Raw genomic sequence first — 22507 nt, 5'->3', positions numbered from 1 at the left:
TGATGAAAAGTACTTTGGGCTTGCTTGGTCTTAAACGGGCAATTAAGACCCATGAGCTTGACCAAGCAACAACAACAACAACAAACAAATCTGCTCCGAGTAGATGAAAACGTCTAAACCTGCTTTATTGACGTGGATCAATACAGCCACCTGCCATTTTGGACTCTCCTTGAGGGTGTGGTTGTGGGGAGTGTCATGATGAGCGCCTGCTGTTCAAAAATTTACCCTTACGCTGGGGCTGCACCTCTTAAATTCCGACTGGAGGCGAAGGCTAGCTTGCCCGAATGCTCCTCTTAACGCCTCCCTTTCCCTGCAACTGCTTGCATGTAGAAAGCTAGCATTTTAGGGAGACAAATATAGACGAGATAACGAGAGCGGTAAGGAGGCGCGTACAAACGTGGGAACCGACGAGCCGTCACTCTACCACTTTCTTGTATCTATGCGACCGCACTCGAAAGCGAAGCTCGCCTCGCAGGTTACCGGCGGAAACTCAGGGACCTCCCAGCCGGCAGGGGGCAGCAAAACCTCTGCGCGGCGCCCTCGTGCATGGTGGCTCGCTTCCGGCCGCTCCGCTCTCGGGGAGGCGACCACGGAGCGGCGCCGGCGCATGCGCCGCTGCTCCCCTGACTCAGCGCGGACCGTGCGGCGGCGGCGGCTCCGCGTGGGGCGCAGGACGGGGAGGCGGGATGCCGCGGGGCTGGGCGCCGCTGGCGCTGTGCTGCGGGGCGCTGTGGGCCGTGGCGCGGGGCTCCGAGGACATCGTGGTGGGCTGCGGGGGCTTCGTCAAGTCCGACGTGGAGATCAACTACTCGCTGATCGAGGTGAGCGCCGCGCCCCGCTGGGCGGGCGGCGGGAGGTTGCCAGCTTGCCCGCCGCCCGTCGCAGCGCCGCCTTTTGCACGGGGTCAGCCGGTGAAGCGTTCGCGTTCGGAAATTAAAACGGTGATAATTGATAACCGCCTGCAGGTGTGTGGATCTCAGGCTGCACTTTGGAAAGGCACGGGAGCCAGCCGGGGCGGGTGTTTGCTGGCCTGGTGGGGACCCTGTTGAAGTTGCTGCTGGAAGCGGCACAGGCGCTGCTCAGGTGGTGATCCTGCCCAGGCTGCTGCTGGAAGCGGCGCAGGCGCCGGTCAGGCGGGGCTTTTGCTGGTCTGGTGGTGATCCTGCCCAGGCTGCTGCTGGAAGCGGCGCAGGCGCCGGTCAGGCGGGGCTTTTGCTGCTCAGGTGGTGATCCTGCCCAGGCTGCTGCTGGAAGCGGCACAGGCGCCGGTCAGGCGGGGCTTTTGCTGCTCAGGTGGTGATCCTGCCCAGGCTGCTGCTGGAAGCGGCACAGGCGCCGGTCAGGCAGGGCTTTTGCTGGTCTGGTGGTGATCCTGCCCAGGCTGCTGCTGGAAGCGGCACAGGCGCCGGTCAGGCGGGGCTTTTGCTGCTCAGGTGGTGATCCTGCCCAGGCTGCTGCTGGAAGCGGCACAGGCGCCGGTCAGGCGGGGCTTTTGCTGGTCTGGTGGTGATCCTGCCCAGGCTGCTGCTGGAAGCGGCACAGGCGCCGGTCAGGCAGGGCTTTTGCTGGTCTGGTGGTGATCCTGCCCAGGCTGCTGCTGGAAGCGGCACAGGCGCCGGTCAGGCAGGGCTTTTGCTGCTCAGGTGGTGATCCTGCCCAGGCTGCTGCTGGAAGCGGCACAGGCGCCGGTCAGGCAGGGCTTTTGCTGGTCTGGTGGTGATCCTGCCCAGGCTGCTGCTTGAAGCGGCACAGGCGCCGGTCAGGCGGGGCTTTTGCTGGTCTGGTGGTGATCCTGCCCAGGCTGCTGCTGGAAGCGGCACAGGCGCCGGTCAGGCAGGGCTTTTGCTGGTCTGGTGGTGATCCTGCCCAGGCTGCTGCTGGAAGCGGCACAGGCGCCGGTCAGGCGGGGCTTTTGCTGCTCAGGTGGTGATCCTGCCCAGGCTGCTGCTGGAAGCGGCACAGGCGCCGGTCAGGCGGGGCTTTTGCTGGTCTGGTGGTGATCCTGCCCAGGCTGCTGCTGGAAGCGGCACAGGCGCCGGTCAGGCGGGGCTTTTGCTGGTCTGGTGGTGATCCTGCCCAGGCTGCTGCTGGAAGCGGCACAGGCGCCGGTCAGGCGGGGCTTTTGCTGCTCAGGTGGTGATCCTGCCCAGGCTGCTGCTGGAAGCGGCACAGGCGCCGGTCAGGCAGGGCTTTTGCTGGTCTGGTGGTGATCCTGCCCAGGCTGCTGCTTGAAGCGGCACAGGCGCCGGTCAGGCGGGGCTTTTGCTGCTCAGGTGGTGATCCTGCCCAGGCTGCTGCTTGAAGCGGCACAGGCGCCGGTCAGGCGGGGCTTTTGCTGGTCTGGTGGTGATCCTGCCCAGGCTGCTGCTGGAAGCGGCACAGGCGCCGGTCAGGCGGGGCTTTTGCTGCTCAGGTGGTGATCTTGCTCAGGCTGCTGCTGGAAGCGGCACAGGCGCCGGTCAGGCGGGGCTTTTGCTGCTCAGGTGGTGATCTTGCTCAGGCTGCTGCTTGAAGCGGCACAGGCGCCGGTCAGGCGGGGCTTTTGCTGCTCAGATGGTGATCCTGCCCAGGCGGCTGCTGGAAGCGGCACAGGCGCCGGTCAGGCGGGGCTTTTGCTGGTCTGGTGGTGATCCTGCCCAGGCTGCTGCTGGAAGCGGCACAGGCGCCGGTCAGGCGGGGCTTTTGCTGGTCTGGTGGTGATCCTGCCCAGGCTGCTGCTTGAAGTGGCACAGGCGCCGGTCAGGCGTACAGGAGCCAGTCAGGCGGGGCTTTTCCTAGTCTGGTGGTGATCCTGCCCAGGCAGGAATGGGGACTCTTAATCCCCCCCCCCAAGTTTCTTAAGCAGATTGTGCAAGACGTGTAATGGTGAAAGGGTCGGTCTAATCCAGCCTCTTGTTTCTATCTGTGGGTTCCCCATTATATTTGTGGCTTAGGACATTTATATTCCGTCATTCCTCGAATGAGGAGGTCGGGGCGGCGTACGTGGTCATCTTCTGTGTTCCACTGTATTATCTTCACAACAACCCAGTGAAGTGAGGAGGGGGTGTAACTCAGCTCGTAGAGCACACAACTTTGCATACAGACGGTCCCGGGTTCAATCCCCAGCCTCCCCATGTAGGGCTGGAAAAACTCCTTCCTGAAACCCTGGAGAGCTGCTGACAGTGTCGACTATACTGGGCTGAATGGATCTAGGGTCTGACTCTGTATAAGGGAGATTTTAACCCAGATCTCCCTGCTCCTACTGTGACACTCTAATCACTACACCAGACTGGATTGCTTGTTTTTTTTTTAATGCTTCTAGGCCATGAAGGCATTGTATGTCCTCAGCATCTAGCAGAGTATGCTGTCTCTGAGCAGAGAGGGTTCACTTAGGGTGCAATCCATGCTGGCTGGGGGATGCTGGGAGTTGTAAGACTTTTTTTCTGCCTAAACATGCATAGGGTTGCACCATAAGTGTTTCCATGCTTTGCCTCCTTTTGCAACCAGCATGGAAACACAGAATATTCGTCTCTTAGCAGTCTAGTAACTTTGTGGGCTTATTATTTCCCCCCCCCTCCTTTAGTGTCTCCCCCACCCCCTCAATGATAAAAGGCCCAAATGGAGCAGTGGCCTTGTGACCCTGTTGGACTGCAACTCCCATCTGCCCTAGCTAGCAGAGCCAGTGGTGAGGGATTGTGGGAGTTGCAGTCCCAACAACATCGGGAGAGCCCTACATTGCCTTCCACTGCCATAACCTTCCTTTAAAGGAGGGGGTGGGGAACCTGGAGCAGCATCCCACATAAGTCCTACCTAGAGTAGACCTATTGAAATGAAGGGGACTTAAGTTAGTCATGACCAACTTAAATACCCTTCATTTCAATGGGTCTACTCTGAGCAGGACTTAGGTTGGATTTTCCCCTTGTGTCTGGGATAAGCCAGTTCCATTTCAGGCCCTTCCCCTTCCCTGGCGTCAGCTAGAGCAAGTGCGGACAGAAGGTCGGTAGCGGCTGGCAGATCTCTGGGTGATCTGCAGTAGATCTCGAGGGTGTCTGACTCCCAGTTGACGAAGGATAGCCACGCTGACCCACCTTTTCACCTCTGAATGAGGTTGCTGAGAAGAATGCTGCTGGGAAAATCAGGAGCACGCATCTGTGTGAAAGGACTTGTGAGGACTGATCACAAATCCCTGAGCTGAGCATGTGCTCAGAATCACCCTGGTCATAGGAACATAAGAAGAGCTGTGCTGGATCAGACCAAGGGTCTCTCCAGCCATAGGAACATAGGAAGCTGCCTTATACTCAGTCAGACCTCTGGTCCACCTAGCCCAGGGTTGTCAATGCTGACTGGCCGTTGCTCTCCAGGGTTTCAGGCAGGATTCCTTCCTAGCCCTACCTGGAGAAGCTGGGGATCGAACCTGGGACCTTCGGCATGCAAAGCAGGGGCTGTATCACACTGAGCTATGGCTCCTCCCTCCAACAGAGTCCAGCGTTCTGTTCACGCAGTGGCCAACCAGCTGTCGACGGGAGACCCACAAGCGGGACCTGAGTACAACAGCACCCTCCCGCCCATGTTCCCCAGCAACTGGTGTACATAGGCTCACTGCCTGTGGTAAAGGAGGTAGCACAGAGCCATCAGGACCAGCAGCCATTGATGGCCTTCTCCTCCAGGAATTTGTCTAGCCCCCTTTTAAAGCCATCCAAATGGGTGGCCATCACTACATCTTGTGGAAGTGAGTTCCATAGTTTGACCATGCACTGTGTGAAGAAGTCCCTCCTTTGATATGTTCCAGATCGCCTCCCAGTGAACTTCGTGGGATGACCCCATTGAGTTGTGGTATTATGAGAAGGAGAAAAGTGTCTTCCTATCCACTTCCTCCTGGTTCTTAATTCTGAGCGCATGACTGCCCGCTTGAGCCAGTATTTTGCTGGCGGATTTCAGGGTTCCAGTAAAAGCACAGTAGGTCCCACAAACCGAAGCTGGAATAAGGGTGGGGAGGTTTTTTGACCAGCCTTCCCCAACCGTTCTGCCCTCCAGATGTTTTGGAAGACAACCCCCAGCATTCCTGACCACTGGGCATACTGGCTGGGGCTGATGGGAGAAGGAGTCTAACAATCCCCAGAGGGCACCAGATTGGAGGAAGCTGCTTTACACTTACAGTATCTGCTGTGTTTGTCCACTCAAATCCTGAAGTCTACCCATTAGAGCAGGTGGAAAGCAGTGGTTCAGGAAGGTGCACGTTAATTTGAAGAACAAGGGTGCCTCTGAGCACGTGGTCAGCCCAGGAATTTGTTTTCAGTACCAGAACTGGAACTCTCCCTCCCTCCCCCCCCCCCCCGTCTCTCACAGACTCACACACACACACACACCCATTCACTACTTCCTATTTTCCCCAAAGTCTCTTGCCTAATTTAGGAGGAGAAAACTACAAGGTTTCATGTTGTTGCTCTTTTTAAACCTTTTAAAACCATTTTTAAATCTTTTTAAACCAATGGGGGTTGGAACCCTTCACTGGTCTATTACAAATCACCCGGTGGATCTACTGGTAGATCCCGATGTACCTTCTGCCCATCCCCGGGCAAGAGTGTGGTTGGAAAAACCAGGTTCATCCAGTTCCTCCCTCACGTACTTGCTTCTTTAGAGCTTGCGTCGTTGTTATGTTGCAAGTCCTCTGTACTAATCATGAACTCATCTCCCCAGAGCTGCTCCTTGCGTAGCCCAAACAGCACTCTTCTGCCCCCCACCCCTGAATGAGAGGGAGGTATATCAACCTGAGCAGGGGACGGCTAAGGTTTGGAGAAGTCCCCTGCCCCCCCAAGAGGGGAAAAATACCCTAAGTGGGGAAAACCACCCAAAACAGTCCAGTGACCAAGAAGAAAGAGTGGAATGGATGGGAATAGTTGGAGTCTCCTGGAAAAAGGCATCACTCAGCTTAAAATTACACAGGAGAGAAAATAAACCTCCCGTCGATTTGCCGGCTCTCGCGCAGGAGGTAAACATCGCCTGTCCCCTCTCTTCAAGCCCCACATGTACTCACAGGCGTGGTATTCTGTGGCTCCTCTTCCCCCAAGCATCCCTTTCAACGCTGTCTTCAAAATGGCAGGCTTTAACACAGGGGTAGGCAACTTGGTGCCCTCCAAATGTTTCAGACTACAACTCCCATCAGCCCCATCCATTGGGTCAGGGATGTTGGGAGTTGTCATTCACAGCGTCAGGAGGCTGCCAGCTGCTTAATGTAATATGTTGTTCCGCTCCCGGTGGAAGAAGGTGCTTCCAGCCTTTCTGTAGCCCACCCTTCTCCAGCCTCGTGCTCTCCAGATGTTTTGGACTACAACACCCAGGTTCCCAACTGTTGGCCGTGCTGGCTGGGGCTGATGGGAGTTGTGGTCTGAAACATCTGGAGGGTGCCAGTCGGGGAAGGCTGTTGGAGACCTGCGTGTTGACTTCATGTGGTCCGGCCGTGTGACATTTTTCCTCCCTTTTAATTGATAGATTAAGTTGTACACGAAGCACGGGACCCTGAAATACCAAACCGACTGCGCTCCCAATAATGGTTACTTCATGATTCCTCTGTACGATAAGGTAAGCAGCCATTTGATATCTGAGCTGAGAGGAGAAATGCAGCTTCTTTTGTTGGGATCCTAATGTTTTTCCTCCCGGTATTGTTCCGGACATCCTGGGATAAGATCTGGGTGCGAAACCTATCCAGTACACAGCATCGACAGATCGATGGGATGCGTCGCATCTCATCCTTGTAAGGCAGCCCACAAATGATTTTCCTGGCCCGCTTGCCCGTGCTTAGCCGCGGCAGTCATTTCTGGGGCCAAAAGAAGAAGATAACCAAAGTGCGTGAAGACTTCTGGAGGGGTGGCCGTGTTTCGCCTGCTGCAGCAAAAAGCAGCCGGGTGGCCTTTCACAACCTGGTGCCTTCCTGATGTGTTGGACTGCAAGTCCCATCATTCAAGCCAGCATGATGGGAGTTGCAGTCCAACACATCTGGAGGGCGGCAGGTTGGAGAAGGCTGCAATAGAGAGTCGTCTGGCTCCTGAAAAATTGACGCGTTCATTCGTGGCGTAAGCTTCTGTGCCCCAGAGCAGCCGCCTCCAACCTTCTCAGGTGCAGGGTCCACCTTTAGCTCAGATACGCATCTGGGGACCTGCTTCCTAATTTCACCCCTATATTTGTATGATGGTGGCACTGCTGTGGCAACTCACCACAGATCAGGCTGCAGGTCATAGAACAGTAGGGTTGGAAGGGGCCTACAAGGCCATCGAGTCCAACCCCCTGCTCAGTGCAGGTCCTGACACACCAGCTGAAGACCAATGGAGTAGAGCAGCCTGGTGCCCTCCAGATATTTGGGGCTAGACCTTCCACCATCCCTGACCATTGGCCATTGCAGCTGGGGCTGATGGGAGTTGTAGGCCAAGCTGGACCAGAGCCTACGTCATCAGATGCAGCTCTTGTAAAGCTTTCCTTCCTTGTTGCCTTCTGGCAATACGTTTTTGGAAGGAAAATTGCTTGGTGGTAGGTCACCTGCCTTGCTTGCTGAACATCACAGGCTCATTTCTCTACATCTCCAGGTAGGACTGGGGAAATCTCCTGTCTGAAACCCTGGACAGCCACAGCTAGTTAGAGGACACAGTTCTGGGCTAGATGGACCAAAGGTCTGATAAGGCAGCTTTCTATGTCCCTATATCTTAATGTAAAAAAAAACTATCCTAGATAAAAACTGTCTTCTCAGGGCAACCAGTTCTTTCTAGGCCCAGACTGGTAGGAAGGTAAGGCGTCTTCTAATACAACCTTCCCCAACTTGGTGCTGGATTACAGCTCCCATCAGCCCCAGCCAGCATGACCTCCTCCGCAGCCAGCAAAGAAACACAAACAGCTGGCAGAGGATGGATGGAGCGATCTATCCCTTTCCCTGCCAGCCAGCCTTTTCAGTCGCCTGCGTAGAATTCTGTGTCGCTTATGGTGACCAGGCAATTTATTAAACACAGGGCTGGCGTACAAACATATATGACCACATGAAGCTGCCTTATTCTGACGATTGGTCCGTTTGGCACAGCACCGCCCACCTCGAGTGGCAGTGGCGGCACCTCACACAGAGGTCTTTTCCAGGTACCGGAGTGCCAATCCCAGAGGAGTTGCCAGTGACTGAACGTGGGGTGTTTTTCCCCTCTGTGCACATGCACGGGCTTTTTTAGGTCAAATTGTTCCATTAATTTTGGCTTGTAGTCTTTAACTATACCTAAAATTCAGGAATGCCAGGTTACTAAAAAAAAAAAAGGATGTTTATTTTTTAGTTAAGTTTATATACCACTCTTCATAAATAAATCTGTAGCTTTGTGATTTGTTATTTTTTAAAAAGAAAAAGTTGGATTTCGTTGTCATTGCAATAAACATTGGGGCTTTCTTTTTCAGGGGGATTTTGTCCTTAAAATTGAGCCTCCCCTAGGGTGGACGTTTGGTATGTACCTGTCTTCATACAAATTATTCCAATTGTTGTTTTCGGATCAGAGGATCTTGTATTTCGTCATAGCTGGGGGACTCCCCCTAAGAGAAGAGGCTGGTTCGGACATAATGTTAAACCAGGGAAAGGCAGCTTCTTGTCTTCTAGATAATTTTGGACTACAACTCCCATTGTCAGAAGCCAGCATGGCTAATAGTTGGGGATGATGGAAGGTGTAGTCCAAACGTCTGGCGGATACCATATTGCCTATTTCTGCTGGCTAAGCCATAGTTAGGACCAAAGGACCATAGGTCCACTTAGACCACAGCTTCACCTAGCTTGGTATTGTCATTTCCTGGGGTCTCCAATATGGCACCCATGGGCACCTCTCTTGTCGTCTTCCAGGTTCCCTGTCCCTCGGGTTTTAATGGTTTCTTAAGCTTTTAAGGGCATAATCCCATGCATGTTTAGAAGAAAAAGCCCTACAACTCTCAGCATTCCCCAGCCAGGGATCTGATGTCTGATTCCCTCTCCCGAGGTTGTACGGATGTCTACGGACTTGGAAGGGGGAATCTGAAATACCTTATTGTCCCTAGGATGCTCTCCCATCCACTGATGTCAAGGCTGATGACCCTAGATTCCCAAAGGTGAAAACACTGGTGGTAACAGGCTTTGTTCCACTTCGCAAACGGCATCTGGGTTCAGCCTTGCTCAACTGACAACTTGATGGTTCCAGTGATACATACGAAATGGCGCCAGAAGACACAGCTAAGCAAGAAATAATTAACGGCGCAATCCTATGCATGTTTAGGTGGAAAAAAGTCCTACAGCTCCCAGCATTCCCCAGCCAGCTATGCTTTTTAAGTTTTGGAGCTCAGACATCTCCCCCGCCCACCCCCATCTCCATCTGTGCCTTGTACTTAGGGTCTTGGCCAATTCAGTTTTCATAGAATCATAGAATAATAGGGTTGGAAGGGGCCTGCAAGACCATTGAGTCCAACCCCCTGCTCATTGCAGGAATCCAAGTCAAAGCATCCCTGACAGATGGCTGTCCAGCTTCATCTTGAATGCCTCCTGTATGGGAGAGCCCACCACCTCCCTAGGTAATGGGTTCCATTGTCGTATTGCTCTAACAGTCAGGACGTTTTTCCTGATGTTCAGCTGGAATCTGGCTTCCCATAACTTAAGCCCATTATTCCATGTCCTGCATTCTGGGATGATGGAGAAGAGATCCTGGCCTTCCTCTCTGTGACAACCTTTCAAGTACTTTTATTTTCACCAGTTTGCCTTCTTGGAAAATGAGTGTTTCATGACTGGCCATGCCCACCGTGACAAGTCACTGTATGAATGTACAACCCTGCCCCCCCAATTCCATGGCAGCCATTTTGTGAGAGTTCCCATGAGACTCTCTCCAAATTCCAGATGCGCCCACTGACCCAAACAGTTTGGGGACCCCTGGTCTACTCCCGATTACCAGCAGCTCTCCAGGGGTTCAGGCAGGATTCTTTCCTGGTCCCCCTACCTTTTGCTTTTGCTTCTCTGCTTGATGAGCTGCAGCTTGCCATGGCATCCAGAACCAAGCCAACTCTGGTGAATCATAACTCTACCATGGAGCAATAGTTTTTATACAGTATAAGCAGCTATATATGGTAAACACCATCCAAGACAGGAAGAGGCAACCTGATGCTCTCCAGATGTTTTGTGCCACAACTTCAGCATGTCCAGAAATCAGGGATTATTCTCCAAGACTGCTCCTGGTGAACTGCTCTTCTAAACAGTCCTGTTTTTTGTTTTTTGTTTTAAGCTGATGCCTTAAAACGCAAAAGCAAGAAGTCAGCTATAGGTCTCCAAGGGTTCCACGGCCCGGGTGCCATTACCAAGAAGGCCCTTTCCTGGCCATAGCTCTGATGGTGATAAAACCTTTATTTAATGGAGTAGATTTATGAATGGAGTAAGACCTCCCCTGAAGACCAAAGCACAGATACAGTTTCATACCGAAAAACAAAGAGAGTATGCTTCTCCCCCCTCATCTTCCCCTCCCCCGTTTTATTCATATGCGAATCTATGCGGATTTAATGGGTTGTATCCAGTGGTTTGAATCCAATGTTAGTGTACTTTAAGTCCCATTCATTTCAGTGAGTCTACTCTTAAGTTGGGCTTTGGATGCAACCAATAGATCAGTGGATTAAAAATATAATCGAGTAACTAAGGCTGTAATTCTATATACATGTACTTGGGAGTAAGTCCCATTGAGTTCAGTGGGACTTACTGAGTAGATTGTACTGTAAATCAGGTCACAGTATTTGTTTTTTAATTGCCCAAGGCTGCAGTCCTACTCACACTTAACCTGGGAATAAGTCTTATTGAACTCGATTGGGCTTACTTCCGAGTAGAGATGTGCAGGATTGGCCTGTATGTGGCCCAGTCTGAATACGATTCTGTATAGGATAAATTCGGACTTGCTTGGTGCAGCTTGAATCGGTCGATCAGTGTCTTTGGAAATGCTGCATGTCTTAGGAAGGAACCATTACATTTGTCTTTTTATTTTTCTTCCTAGAGCCGACAAGTGTAGACATCCATGTTGATGGCATCAACGACATTTGTACGAAAGGAGGCGATATCAACTTTGTGTTCACAGGCTTCTCTGTAAATGGGAAGGTAAGGGCCTAGTTCTCCTTTTGCTGCTGGCTGATGCACTGTTATGAACCTTAAGACTGCCTTCATTGGCCAGGGGTGGGGAATGTGTGGCCCTCCAGATGTTCTTGGACTACACTTCCCATCATCTTTCACCATTGGGTATGCTGGCTAGGGGTCTTGGAGAAATCTGCTGTGGATTCAAATGAATGTGCATTCATTCATTCATTCATTCATTTAAAATACTTCTTGGCTACTTTTCAGGGCAGAAGCCCTCCCAAGGTGGCTTACAGCTATAAAATACATAAACACAATTAAAATATTTGAAGTGATAAAAACATAAAAACAATAAAAACGACAATAAAAGCCAACAATAAAACCAGCAACAGTGTTAACAGCAGTAACAGCAACAATAACAGTCATATCAAGAGAAGGCCAAGGTAAAATAATATGTCTTCAAGGCCTTAAAAGTCTGCAGTGATGGAGCACGGCAGATCTCCAATGGCAGCTTGTTCCAAAGGTGTGGGGCCAGTGCAGAGAAGGCCCTCTCATGTGTGGTCAACCACCTGACTGCTCTCATGGGTGGGCAACTGAGAAGGGCCTGTCTTTCCGATCTTAAAGTGCAGGCAGGCTGATATGGGTGAAGGCGGTCCTTCAAGTAACTTGGTCCCAACCTGTTTAAGGCTTTAAAGGTCAAAACCAGCACCTTGAATTGGGCTCGGAAACACACCGGTAACCAGTGCAGCTGGCGCAGTATAGGCATTACGTAATCGAATCTCTTCGCCCCCACCAGCACGTTCTGCGCAAGCTAGAGTTTCTGAACCGTCTTCAAAGGCAGCCCCACATACTGGGCATTACAGTAGTCCAGCCTGGATGTGACTAGTGTGTGGATACCTGAGGCAAGGTCCGTCCTCTCCAGATAGGGTTGCAGTTGGCATACTAGCCTAAGGTGGTAAAAAGCACTCCTGGACACCACAGCCACCTGGGCTTCCCCAGTTAGCTCAGAGTCCAGGAGGACTCCCAGACTGGGCACTTGGTCTTTTAGGGGGAGTGCAACCCCATCCAAGACGAGTTGTAAAACTCCATCCGAAGGTTCTGTGAATCTGACCTGCAGATTCCCCAGAGGACGGGCTTTTTCCGAGCCATTCAGATTCCGCTGTCTGGCAGACCGGTTTTTCACTTTTGGCAGGGCATGGGGGAGGTGGGATTTTTGCTGAGTCACACTCATTTGCTTTAGCGCTAATGTGCACTTGCGCAAATGTGCTAATCTGCATTAGTAAAGTGCACATTAGTGCTGATGTGAAGTTCTGGTTAAAAAAAATCCAATTCACTCAATGAGCGGGTGATGGAATAAGAGATGCCTGACACTGCGTGAAACACAGACATAACTGATTTAATAAGTTCCGTAAATCCCTAGCTAGGGCTGATGGGAGTAGCAGTCCAAGAACATCTGGAGGGCCATATGTTTCCCACCCCTGTTGTATGTCTTCCTTGTAGGCCTGCACTTGCCTAGATTGGCAGGCACTAGAGACAGAGACTTCTCAGAGGTGGCCACCACATACTTGTCGGAAATCCATTTGGCTCTTTCCTGATCGGCTTTTGCAAAAGCCTTGAAAATCCTTTTGTTTCCCTTTGCTTTTAGTTGAAAGTGCTGCGTCTGTTAATATTTTACTGTTTCCGTTGCTGGAGTCTTGGCTTTAGCTTGTGTTGAATTTTTACCTGGCCTGCTGTGCTGGATTATAGAGCATTTTAGTCTGCCGTGTTAGTTTTATAACCTTAATGAATTTAATTAAATTAATTTATATTTATTTATTGAAAATATTTTAACCCGCCTTTTAGTGTACACTGCCCTCACAAGGTAGCTTACAATATTATAAAAACATGAACCTACAAATTACAAGTCAACAACCCCCCCCCCCCCCAGTAGCTAATGATTTTTAAGCACCAAACGCAGACTGGAATAAATGTTTCTTCAGGATTTTTTTTAAAGTCAGTAATAATGGGACCATATGTATCTTTTTGGGGAGGGAGTTCCAAAGTTCCAAAGGTGTGGGGCCACCACTGAGAAAGCGCTATCCTTAGTGCCTGCCAGTGTGATGGCATTTGCTGGTGGACCAGAGAGGAGAGCCTTTGATGCTGACCTTAATACTTGGGCAGGCTCAATACAGGTGTGGGCTGTACTTCAGGTAATGTGATCCCAAACAATTTAGGGCTTTAAAGGCCAAATCCATCACCTTGAATTGGGCCTGGAAACTAACAGGCAGCCACTGTCAATGAAGCAGAATATTATTTATTTATTACCTTTATATCCCGCCTTTTTTCCTCCTGAAGGAACCCGAGGCAATGTACATAATCCTCCTCTCCATTTTAGCCTCATAACAACAACCCTGTGAGGTGGGTTGGGCTGAGAGTCTGTGACTGGCCCAAAGTCACCCAGTGAGCTTCCATGGCCGAGTGGGGACTAGAACCCGGATCTCCCGACTCCCAGTCCAACTCTCTAGCCACTACACCACACTGGCTCTCACACTGAATAGGAGTAATACGATCCAAATGCTTAGCTCCCACAAACATTCTAGCTGCAGCATTCTGTACCAATTGCAGTTTCCGAATCATCTTCAAGGGCAGCCCCAGGTGGAATGCATTACAGTAATCTATCCTGGATGTAAGCAAGGTATGTGTCACTGTGGCTAGGTCAGCTTTCTCTCAATAGGGCTGCAGCTGCCAAACTGGCCTAAGCTGTATAGCTTCTCTGTCTGTTTTATGTTTTTCACTTTGTGCATGAGCTGCCTCGGTTGGGCTTGGCCCTGAATGGTGGCATAAATATTCCGATAATAAATAAATGAAGAAGCAGATTGGAAATGATGGGTGAATGGGTTTTTCTGCAAGCTGATGTGCCACAATAGATCACAAGCTGAATATGAGCCAACAGTGTGATGTGGCTGCAAAGAAAGCAAATGCTATTTTGGGCTACATTAATAGAAGCATAGCTTCCAAATCCCAGGAAGTACTTGCTCCCCTCTACTCACCACTAGTTAGGCCTCTTCTGGAGTACTATGTCCAGTTCTGGGCACCACACTTTAAGAAGGATGCAGGCAAGCTGGAGAGGGTTCAGAGGAGGGCGACAAAGATGATCAGGGGACTGGAAACAAAGCCCGATGAGGAGAGACTGAAAGAACTGGGCATGTTTATCCTCGAGAAGAGAAGACTGAGGGGAGATAGGATAGCGCTCTTCAAGTACTTGAAAGGTTGTCTCAGAGCGGAAGGCCAGGATCTCTTCTCGATCATGCCAGAGTGCAGGACACGGAATACTGGGCTCAAGTGACAGGGAGCCAGATTCCGGCTGACCATCAGGAACAACTCCCTGACTGTTAGAGCAATACGGCAATGGAACCCATTCCCTAGGGAGGTGGTGGGTTGTCCCACACTGGAGGCCTTCAAGATGAAGCTGGACAGCCATCTGTCAGGGATGCTTTGGCTTGGACTCCTGCACTGAGCAGGGGCTTGGACTCGATGGTCTTTTAGGCCCCTTCCAATCTTACTATTCTATGATTCTATGAATATTAACTTATTCCAGGTTCTCAGCAAAGGTCAAACACTGGGTCCTGCTGGAGTTCTCGTTGCACTGCGGAATCCCGGGTCTGAGGCGAACATACAAGCCACGGCCACTCAACCTGGAGGAAAGTGAGTTCCTTATGGACTGCAAACCTGAAACGACTGAACGTGCTCTGGATCTGTACCCTTGGTTTCCTTGTTTATATACTCATGGGTGGCTTTTGGCTTTCTGTTGATTTTCGTTTTGTTTAGAGCAGCCTTCCCCCAACTGTTGCTGGCTGGGAATGATAGGAGTTGGGGTTTGCCACATCGGAAGGACACCGGGTTGGGGGGAGGCTGGTTTAGAGAGATGGCAGAAGTGGTTAACAAGGCTCATTCTGTTTCTGAAACGACTCCCCTTTCTCCAGGTATGCCTTTTCTAAAGTGCTCCCTGGGGAATATGAAATCTTTGCTTCTCATCCTACCTGGACACTGAAAGAGGTGCGTGCTGCTGTAAATTGTAAGTGTAAAGAAGATGCGTTGTGTCCCCCCCCCCCCCTCGTGCAATATTGGTCAAATCTTTTTAAGGCACTCTAACAGAACAACAAAGAAGACGCTTTAATCAGAAACACAGTTTTATATCTGTTGTAATCACAAGATGACTACAAAAGCCCAGTTAGGCTGCAGTCCTGTCTGGATGCCCATCAGCCTCTGAACCTGGAGGCTAACAGGCATCCTATGCAGAGCGAGAGGAGCGCGGAGGCCATCTTTGCCGCTGTGTTCCTCCCGGTCTGCGTTTTAGCTAGATGGGCGTTTTTGCCCATCTGGCTGGGGCTCTGTGGAGGAGGAGGGAAGGAGGCTGGGGAGGCCAGAGGAGTCTTCATATGCTGGCCTTCTCAGTCCCCTCCCTGCTACAGAACTGCCCCCCTTCCCCTCCTCTCCAAGGTTGCCTTTGTGACCTCATAAGAGTCAGACACGACTGAACAACAACAACAGTCCTCTGCACTGGCTATGAAGGAAGGGGGGGAGCTTGGTCTCCTGGGTCTCAAGTTGGAGTTCTGTCTCTGACCTCGGATCCAGTAATCTGAGCTATCCTACGGCCCCCAGACGCTGCCTAGGGGCCATAGGATTCCTCGCTCCGTTAACTGTTATTTTGAAGCAGTGAAATGAAGTGTTAAAAAAGGGTAATGGATTAGAATCTTGAACAACATTCGGTAAGCTTCCTGTAAATTCATGGCTCTGTAAATTCACCAACTGGTCTACACACAAGCTGATGTATGCATATAGAGCAGGGGTGCAGAACCTTAGGCCAGAGGCCAAACCTGGCCCTCTGGCGGTGCCAATGGGATTCCCCAGAAGCCCACGCCCCGTTCTCCACAACTATCGATCATTTGCTGGTTTCCCAGCTTTTGTGGAGGTTCCCCCTCGCTAGCCCCACCCCTTTCACAATGCTTGGGGGGTGTCTAGCCTGCATGGACCAGCAACCCCCTTTCATGCATTCTCTCCATGTGCGAGGGGGGGCATCTGAAACCTCCCTATTAATCTTTGAGGAGTCGCGTACCATCAGAATATTGTACCTATACCTGTGTCTGTCTCTCAGGCCAGCACAACTGTACGAGTGACCAGCTCCAACGCTTTGGCCTCTGGTCCTCTGGTCGTGGCCGGTTACAACGTTTCCGGATCTGTCCGAAGCGATGGGGAGCCTATGAAAGGCGTCATGTTCCTCCTTTTCTCCTCTTCAGTGACCAAGGAGGTTGGTAGTACATCAACAAAAAGGACAACTTGACGTTTGCGCTGAAGCGATAAGTTCCTCCCATTTTTTCAGCCTGGACGCAAACATGTTTAACTGAAGTTAAGATGGCACATAAGGCTGTACGTTTTGTTTTTAACATAGAGGGAGTGACATACCTGGGAGCGTTCAAAAGTGGTGTCCTGTCCCCTCCGCTGCAGCCTGAAGTGGTACAGTCTTTTCTGCCTCCTCATTTTGCTGCACGCGCCAGGCAAAAAGGCATGCAGGGTTGAGTTCTAACTGCATAGCATGGGGAAAACTGCGACTAACATTTGTGTGTTGGAATTGCAAGATGTTAGGACTGAAGCTATACTGGAGCCACTCTTCTCGCTCATGGAAGCAGCCTCTTCGCGTGAGCTCCATAGTATGTTAGCAATGTCTGTGAACTCTTGGCTTGTACATTACATATGTGAGATCTGCAGCAAAATGTTGCAGCGTGGAACGCTCCTGTTCTGATTTCCAGCTACTCTATTCCGTGTCCTCCTCTTTATCCCCCCTCCTGCAACAGTTGGTCAGCATTCCATGCCACCAAGCATGCTCAGTCCCTACTGGGCTGTCCTTGGGGTTCCCTACTTTAAGAGTCCCCCCCCAGATTTTTTTGTACTTCTGCAAAGCTTGGGGTTCCTCCAGGATTGCTGGTACCTCCCTGTTGTGTACGTGGATGGTGCTGGCACTCAGGTTTATCTCTCGTCCAGGCACTGACCAGACCGAGCCAGATTTTCCATATGAAGTGTGGCATATGCCCTGGTTCAAAGATTTCCTCAAACTATATTGTTAGTATGTTGGCAACACTGATTACCTGTCTATTGTGTATATAATCAGATTTCTCCTAAAATCAGATACCATCTAGACCAAGCTCATTACTTCATTCTTGATATAGGTGATACAGAATTCTATTTCTAGAATTCTAAAGGATAGCTTCCGCCTGTAGAATCAGCCTATAAAGCTTGCTATTGGCTATCACTGAGAACTGGCAAATGTACTTGACTCTGCTTAGAAGCCTTTAAAATGATGTTAGACGTTTCCTGTGTTTGAATTTATGTAGGCATAAGCTCTTGTAATTAAAACTGTTAGGCTAATGCTTCGTAGTAAAGAGACAAATCATGTCTGAGAGAGCATTGCTTAAGAAATTTAATTCTGTATTACTCATATCAAGAGTGAAGTACTGAGCTGGCTCTAGCTGGTATCCGGTTTTAAGAGAAATCTGACTATATACACAGTAGACAGGTAAATAGAGGTTGCCAGTGTACTGACAATATCGCTTGAGAGAATCTCTGAACCGGGGCATATGCCACAGAAGCATCGGTTCTAGATACTGCCTTTGATTCAAAGCACACCTGGACCTTCTACATGACTGGGCTTCTCTCTCTGAGTTGGGGATGGGGAATCTGACCTTGGACCACTTTGCAAACGCTGGCCAATCTTGGCTTTGCCCAATTCCGGCCATGCCTGTTGCTGGAACGTGGACCCCCTCCTCCCCCGGCAGGTTTCGACCTAGGTAATGCGGACCTCAACAGGAAAAAAGGTTCCCCACCTGTGGCTTAAGTGGAGAGGGAAGCTCTTTGCTTGCGTTCCTTTGTGTGAGCTGGAGCCGATCTCTCCGTTCTGATGTATGGAAAAGCTTTGGCAGCCACAGAACTCCGGTTCTTGCCCTGGAGGTTCTAGGCCAGCTAGGAGTCCCTGGGTTTGGTGATATCCATAATGGGGATTGCCTGTCTCTCTCTTTAAACAGGACATCATGGGCTGCAATACCTCTCCAGTCGATGGCTTTCCGGTAAGGGATGACTCCCTTGCCTACCTCTGCAGTGTCATATCCAAAGAGGATGGCTCCTTTACCTTCCTCTCTTTGCCCAGTGGGAAATACACAGTGGTGAGTAATGAGCAAAAAGCCCTTGCTGTCAGAAACGAGAATTTCCTCCATGTGGAGGCTCCAAGAGGCTGGCCGTTTCAGGAGTTACCCGCAGACCATGGTGGATTCTCTCTGGGGATGAGGGAGTGGTGATGGGCTTGATGGAGAATGAGCTTAGTAAATGTATCAGTTTTCTCGGTGAGTCTCTTTTTCCAAGGGGTCTCTCCCAGCCTGCAATGTTAGCACACCTGTGTCAGTGGCGCCGGGCATGTGTGCCTTATGATGGCGCCTCCTGGGATCTGTAGTTTGCCTACATCAGCTTAAGAAGTGACTATAGTTTCACAGGAGTTGATGAGAGTTTGACTAAGAGCAAGAGGTTAATGCAAAACAGCTTCGCCTCTGTGTACAAAGCCGCTGGCCTTGGAAACCCAGTCAGTCCGTTTGTCCCGGATCAGGGGCGCAAGTACAGTATTGTGGTGGTGGGCCAGATTGCGCCCCCAGCAGGCCCTCTGTAGGCTGGAAGACATCAGTGGACGTGATCATGGCTACTGACACCATCACCCCCCATTTTAGCCTTTCGCCATGCCAGGGGAGGTTCGGAGTTCCATGCGTCTTCCAGCATGGAAACAGGCACTCAGACAGTTTTGGGAGGAGGAGCTGCGACTGTTCCTAGCTTTTCCTGGCATCTTGGAAGTGACCTGGTAGCATTGCCTCCTGGAGGCCCAGCTCCACCCCCTGGGGGCCCACCTCCACCCCCTGGAGGAACTCAAGGAGCCTCTGCAGGCTGCCTTGGGAAACCCATCTGGGCTGGATTAGCCCCAGCCGATTTTGGGGGGACAGGTCCTAAATACAGAACCCCCTTCACCACAGATACCCTGTTCATTCTTGAATAGGGCTATTGCCTTCTCTGATTATGTATGGTCCCTGAAGTGTTTTTCCTAACATGAAAAGGTGTTAGAACATGGAGAATTCCTTCCCACTCCCCATCCGCCTCTTTTAAAAATTAAATTCACCACCTAACCAGAGTGAAAGCGCAATCCTATGCAAGTTTAGACAGAAAAAAGTCCTACAATTCCCAGCATGCCCCAGCCAGCATGGTTGGCTGGGGCGTGCTGGGAGTTGTAGGATTGTTTTTTCTGTGTAAACGTGCATAGGATAGCAGCCTTAAACTTAAATGACCTTAACTTTGGCTGGGTCATGCCCCACGCATCAAGGTTTGGAGGGATTGTGGACCAAAGCTGGCAACGTGATGGCAAAAATCTCTGAATTTTGTTTAGGAAATAGAAACTAAGTAACATCAGTACAGTGTCTGTTTATAAAACAGTGGGGTGGATTTAGATTTAGTCATACTTCAGAGTAGACCCATTGTAACTTAAGTACCATTGATTTCTATGGGTCTACTGTAAGTATGACAAACTCTGGATCCAACCTGATATATTTATTAAAAAACATTTTTATCACAACCTTCTTCCAAGGAGCTGAAGGCGGTTCACCGTTTTAAACTCACAACAATCCTGTGAAGTAGATTTGAGAGATAGAGAGTGGTCAAGGTTCTGCCCTCCATTTATCCTCACAACAATCCTTTAAGGTAGGCTAGGTTGAGAGAGGTCACCTAGAAAGATTCATGGCTGAGTCGGGATTTGAATCCAGGTTTTCCCCAGTCCACCGCTAACCACCATTAGTGAAATACCTGTCGGTATGATGGACTGGATTTTGATTGGGTTTGTGTTTTGAGGAACGTGTTTCAGAACCTGGGGTTCTGCTGTGTACTTTCAGGTACCCTTTTACAGGGGGGAGAGAATTACATTTGATGTCGCTCCGTCTAGATTGGACTTTACAGTGGAGCATGATAGTTTGAAGATTGAGGTGAGTCCCACTTTCAGACCACATTTTTGTATGTCAGATAAATTTTGGAAGCCTATCTGGTCAGCGTTAGAGTCCTTACTCTGGTCCGCCAGCAAGAGTAATTGGGTTGGTGGCTTTCTCAGTGGTGGCCCCACACTTTTGGAACTCCCTGCCCGGGGAGATGTTTATGACCTCGTCACTGCTGGCTTTAAAAAACAGCAACACCGGAAGGCATGATTATTCCAGTCTGCATTTGGTGCTTAAAAATCATTAGCTGCGACTCCCGTTAGTTCTGTGAGAGTGTTTAGTTGTAATAATTAAAATAATAATAATAATTATAATATAAATTATAATCTAATATAATAATAATTGTTATTATTATATAATATATTATAAAATAATAATAATTTTATAATTATAATAATTATAATTCTTTTTATTTATATACCACTTCACATTTGAAACAAATCTCGAAGCAGTTTACAAATGAAAAAAGACAAAAGCAATGCACACACACGGATGCTAGTATCATGAGGCTGGTACAAAGATGGCTCGTGGCTGACGGAAAGCCAAAGCAAATAGATGCTCTTTCAGTGAATACCTAAAACATGCCAGCGTTGAGGTCTGAGGCACCTCCGAGAGGAGATTATACCACAGGGCAGGTGCCGCTGCAGAGAAGGCCCATCTCCGTGTTGTCGCCAAACGAAAATCCGTAGGCCGCGACATGGGCAACAGGGCCCCATGTATGCTCTTGCTTTTGTAATGCTGTAAGCCGCCTTGTGAGAGCAGTACATCCTGAAAGGTGGGCTAAAAATCTTATCAATACATAAATCTGCTTTGAAAACTATGGAGGCATTCAAGACTAGGCTGGACAGCCATCTGTCGGGGATGCTTTGACTTGGATTCCTGCACTGAGCAGGGGGTTGGACTCGACGGTCTTGTAGGCCCTGTCCAAACCTACTATTCTATGATTCTGTGAAAATGGAATGGTGGCTTTCTTCCTTGTTGGTGTATTTCAAAACCATTTCAAAAAAAGAGGAAGGAAAAAAGCCGGCTGCAGTGCCACAGATTCTGATTCCGCCCATTTGCCCTTGTTTTCAGCCCGTCTTCCATGTCATGGGCTTCTCGGTCACGGGGAGGGTTTTGAACAGTCCCGAAGGCGAAGGTGTTGCGGACGCTACTGTAATGCTGAATAGCCAGATCAAAGGTATGTGGTGATTGTGTTTGCCCGGCTGTTGTAGAACTAAGAGTTTTAAAAGGGCCCAGAGCATATTCTGAAAACACCTGAGGCCACCACCTTGCTGAAGCTAAGCAGGTCTGGGTCTGGTCAGTGCTTGGAGGCGAGACCGCCATGCAGCCACCTCGAGTTCTACGCTGGAAGGAAGGTGGGATATAAGTGTAATAAATGTGGAATTTGATCTGTGTCATCAGTTCAAATGGGCCCTCCTTCTCAAGCATGTGCTTCTAGCAGCGCTGGCCTGATCATGAGGGAGGTAGCCACCCCCAAGGCACAACTTAGGGGTGGTGAATTTTCTCCAAAATATTCCCTTTTGCAACTGGTTAGCTGCTTGCAGCCACCTTCTTCCGGTGGTGATGGTGTGTATATGGGAGGGAGTGCCTCCAAGATGGTAGTACTCTAGAACAAGGATGGGGAACTTTTTTCTGTCAAGGGCTGCATTTCCTCAGGGGTAATCTGTTAAGAGTCGCATGTTGAAAGTCGATGGAGCTGAAGTCAGTGAAGGGTCGGATCGCCCCTTTCTCTTTCTCTTTCTTTTTCTCTCTCTCTGCCGCCCTCTTTTCTCTCACTCCCCCTTTCCCCCCACTGTCTCTCCCCCCTTTCCCCCCACTGTCTCTCTGTCACCCCCTTTCTCTCTCTCTGTGCCACCCCCTTTCTCTCTCTCTGTGCCGCCCTCTCTCTCTCTCCCTCCCCCCTTCCCCCCTTTTCTCTCTGCCACCCCCCTCTCTCCTTCTGCCCTCCCCACTTCCTCTCCTCTCTCAGCAGGGGGCATAAGAAGGACAGATTACTGTTGCCAGAGATCTCCACCGGTAATTTGCGAATTGTTTTTGCAATTAGGCTGAGGTCTACATCAAATTAGGCTACAGGTTGCTCACTTCTCTTGTATCACAACTGCTTTAGGGGACCTGTGTGTCAAGTAGTGCTCAGTGCAATCTTGGATAGGTGCTTTGCTGCCATCATTGTAGAACAAAGAGGGGAGTGTCAGTTAGGTGTGCCATCAAGTCCGGAAACCTGCCTCATATCAGTGCAAAAGCCATAAAAGAGTTTTATCTTGCTGAGGCCCTAAGCTGGACAGACCATAAAATGTCAGCAAGGTTAGGATGGTGACTAGCTTGTACCATTGCCATCTCTCCTGTTTTGGGGGGAACCCATGAGATCAGCCTTATCAACAAGAAAACGTTGAGGTAGTTTTACCCT

The 22507-nt window shown here is 50.2% G+C and overlaps 1 protein-coding gene across 2 annotated transcripts in view; it reads left to right on the top strand.

Annotated features, from left to right (window-relative positions):
* Positions 1 to 625: 625 nt before the first annotated feature.
* Positions 626 to 22507, top strand: part of LOC146336635 (BOS complex subunit NOMO1-like) — a 70763-nt gene continuing 48881 nt past the window's right edge. For both annotated transcript variants that reach the window (XM_084818607.1, XM_084818608.1), the window contains exons 1-10: positions 626 to 821; positions 6469 to 6558; positions 8398 to 8443; positions 10983 to 11083; positions 14634 to 14740; positions 15019 to 15091; positions 16191 to 16343; positions 18112 to 18249; positions 20005 to 20094; positions 21175 to 21280. In XM_084818607.1, coding sequence (XP_084674733.1) covers positions 687 to 821; positions 6469 to 6558; positions 8398 to 8443; positions 10983 to 11083; positions 14634 to 14740; positions 15019 to 15091; positions 16191 to 16343; positions 18112 to 18249; positions 20005 to 20094; positions 21175 to 21280 — 1039 coding nt within the window. In that variant the 5' untranslated portion in view covers positions 626 to 686. The remainder of the gene's footprint in view (positions 822 to 6468; positions 6559 to 8397; positions 8444 to 10982; positions 11084 to 14633; positions 14741 to 15018; positions 15092 to 16190; positions 16344 to 18111; positions 18250 to 20004; positions 20095 to 21174; positions 21281 to 22507) is intronic.

This window comes from Heloderma suspectum, chromosome 12 (genome assembly GCF_057233095.1).
Source record: "Heloderma suspectum isolate Gila_16-S chromosome 12, 16-S_ref, whole genome shotgun sequence".
Classification (NCBI taxonomy): Eukaryota; Metazoa; Chordata; class Lepidosauria; order Squamata; family Helodermatidae; genus Heloderma; species Heloderma suspectum.
Note: the sequence above shows the minus strand (reverse complement) of the source record. Positions and strands in the feature narration are given on the sequence as shown.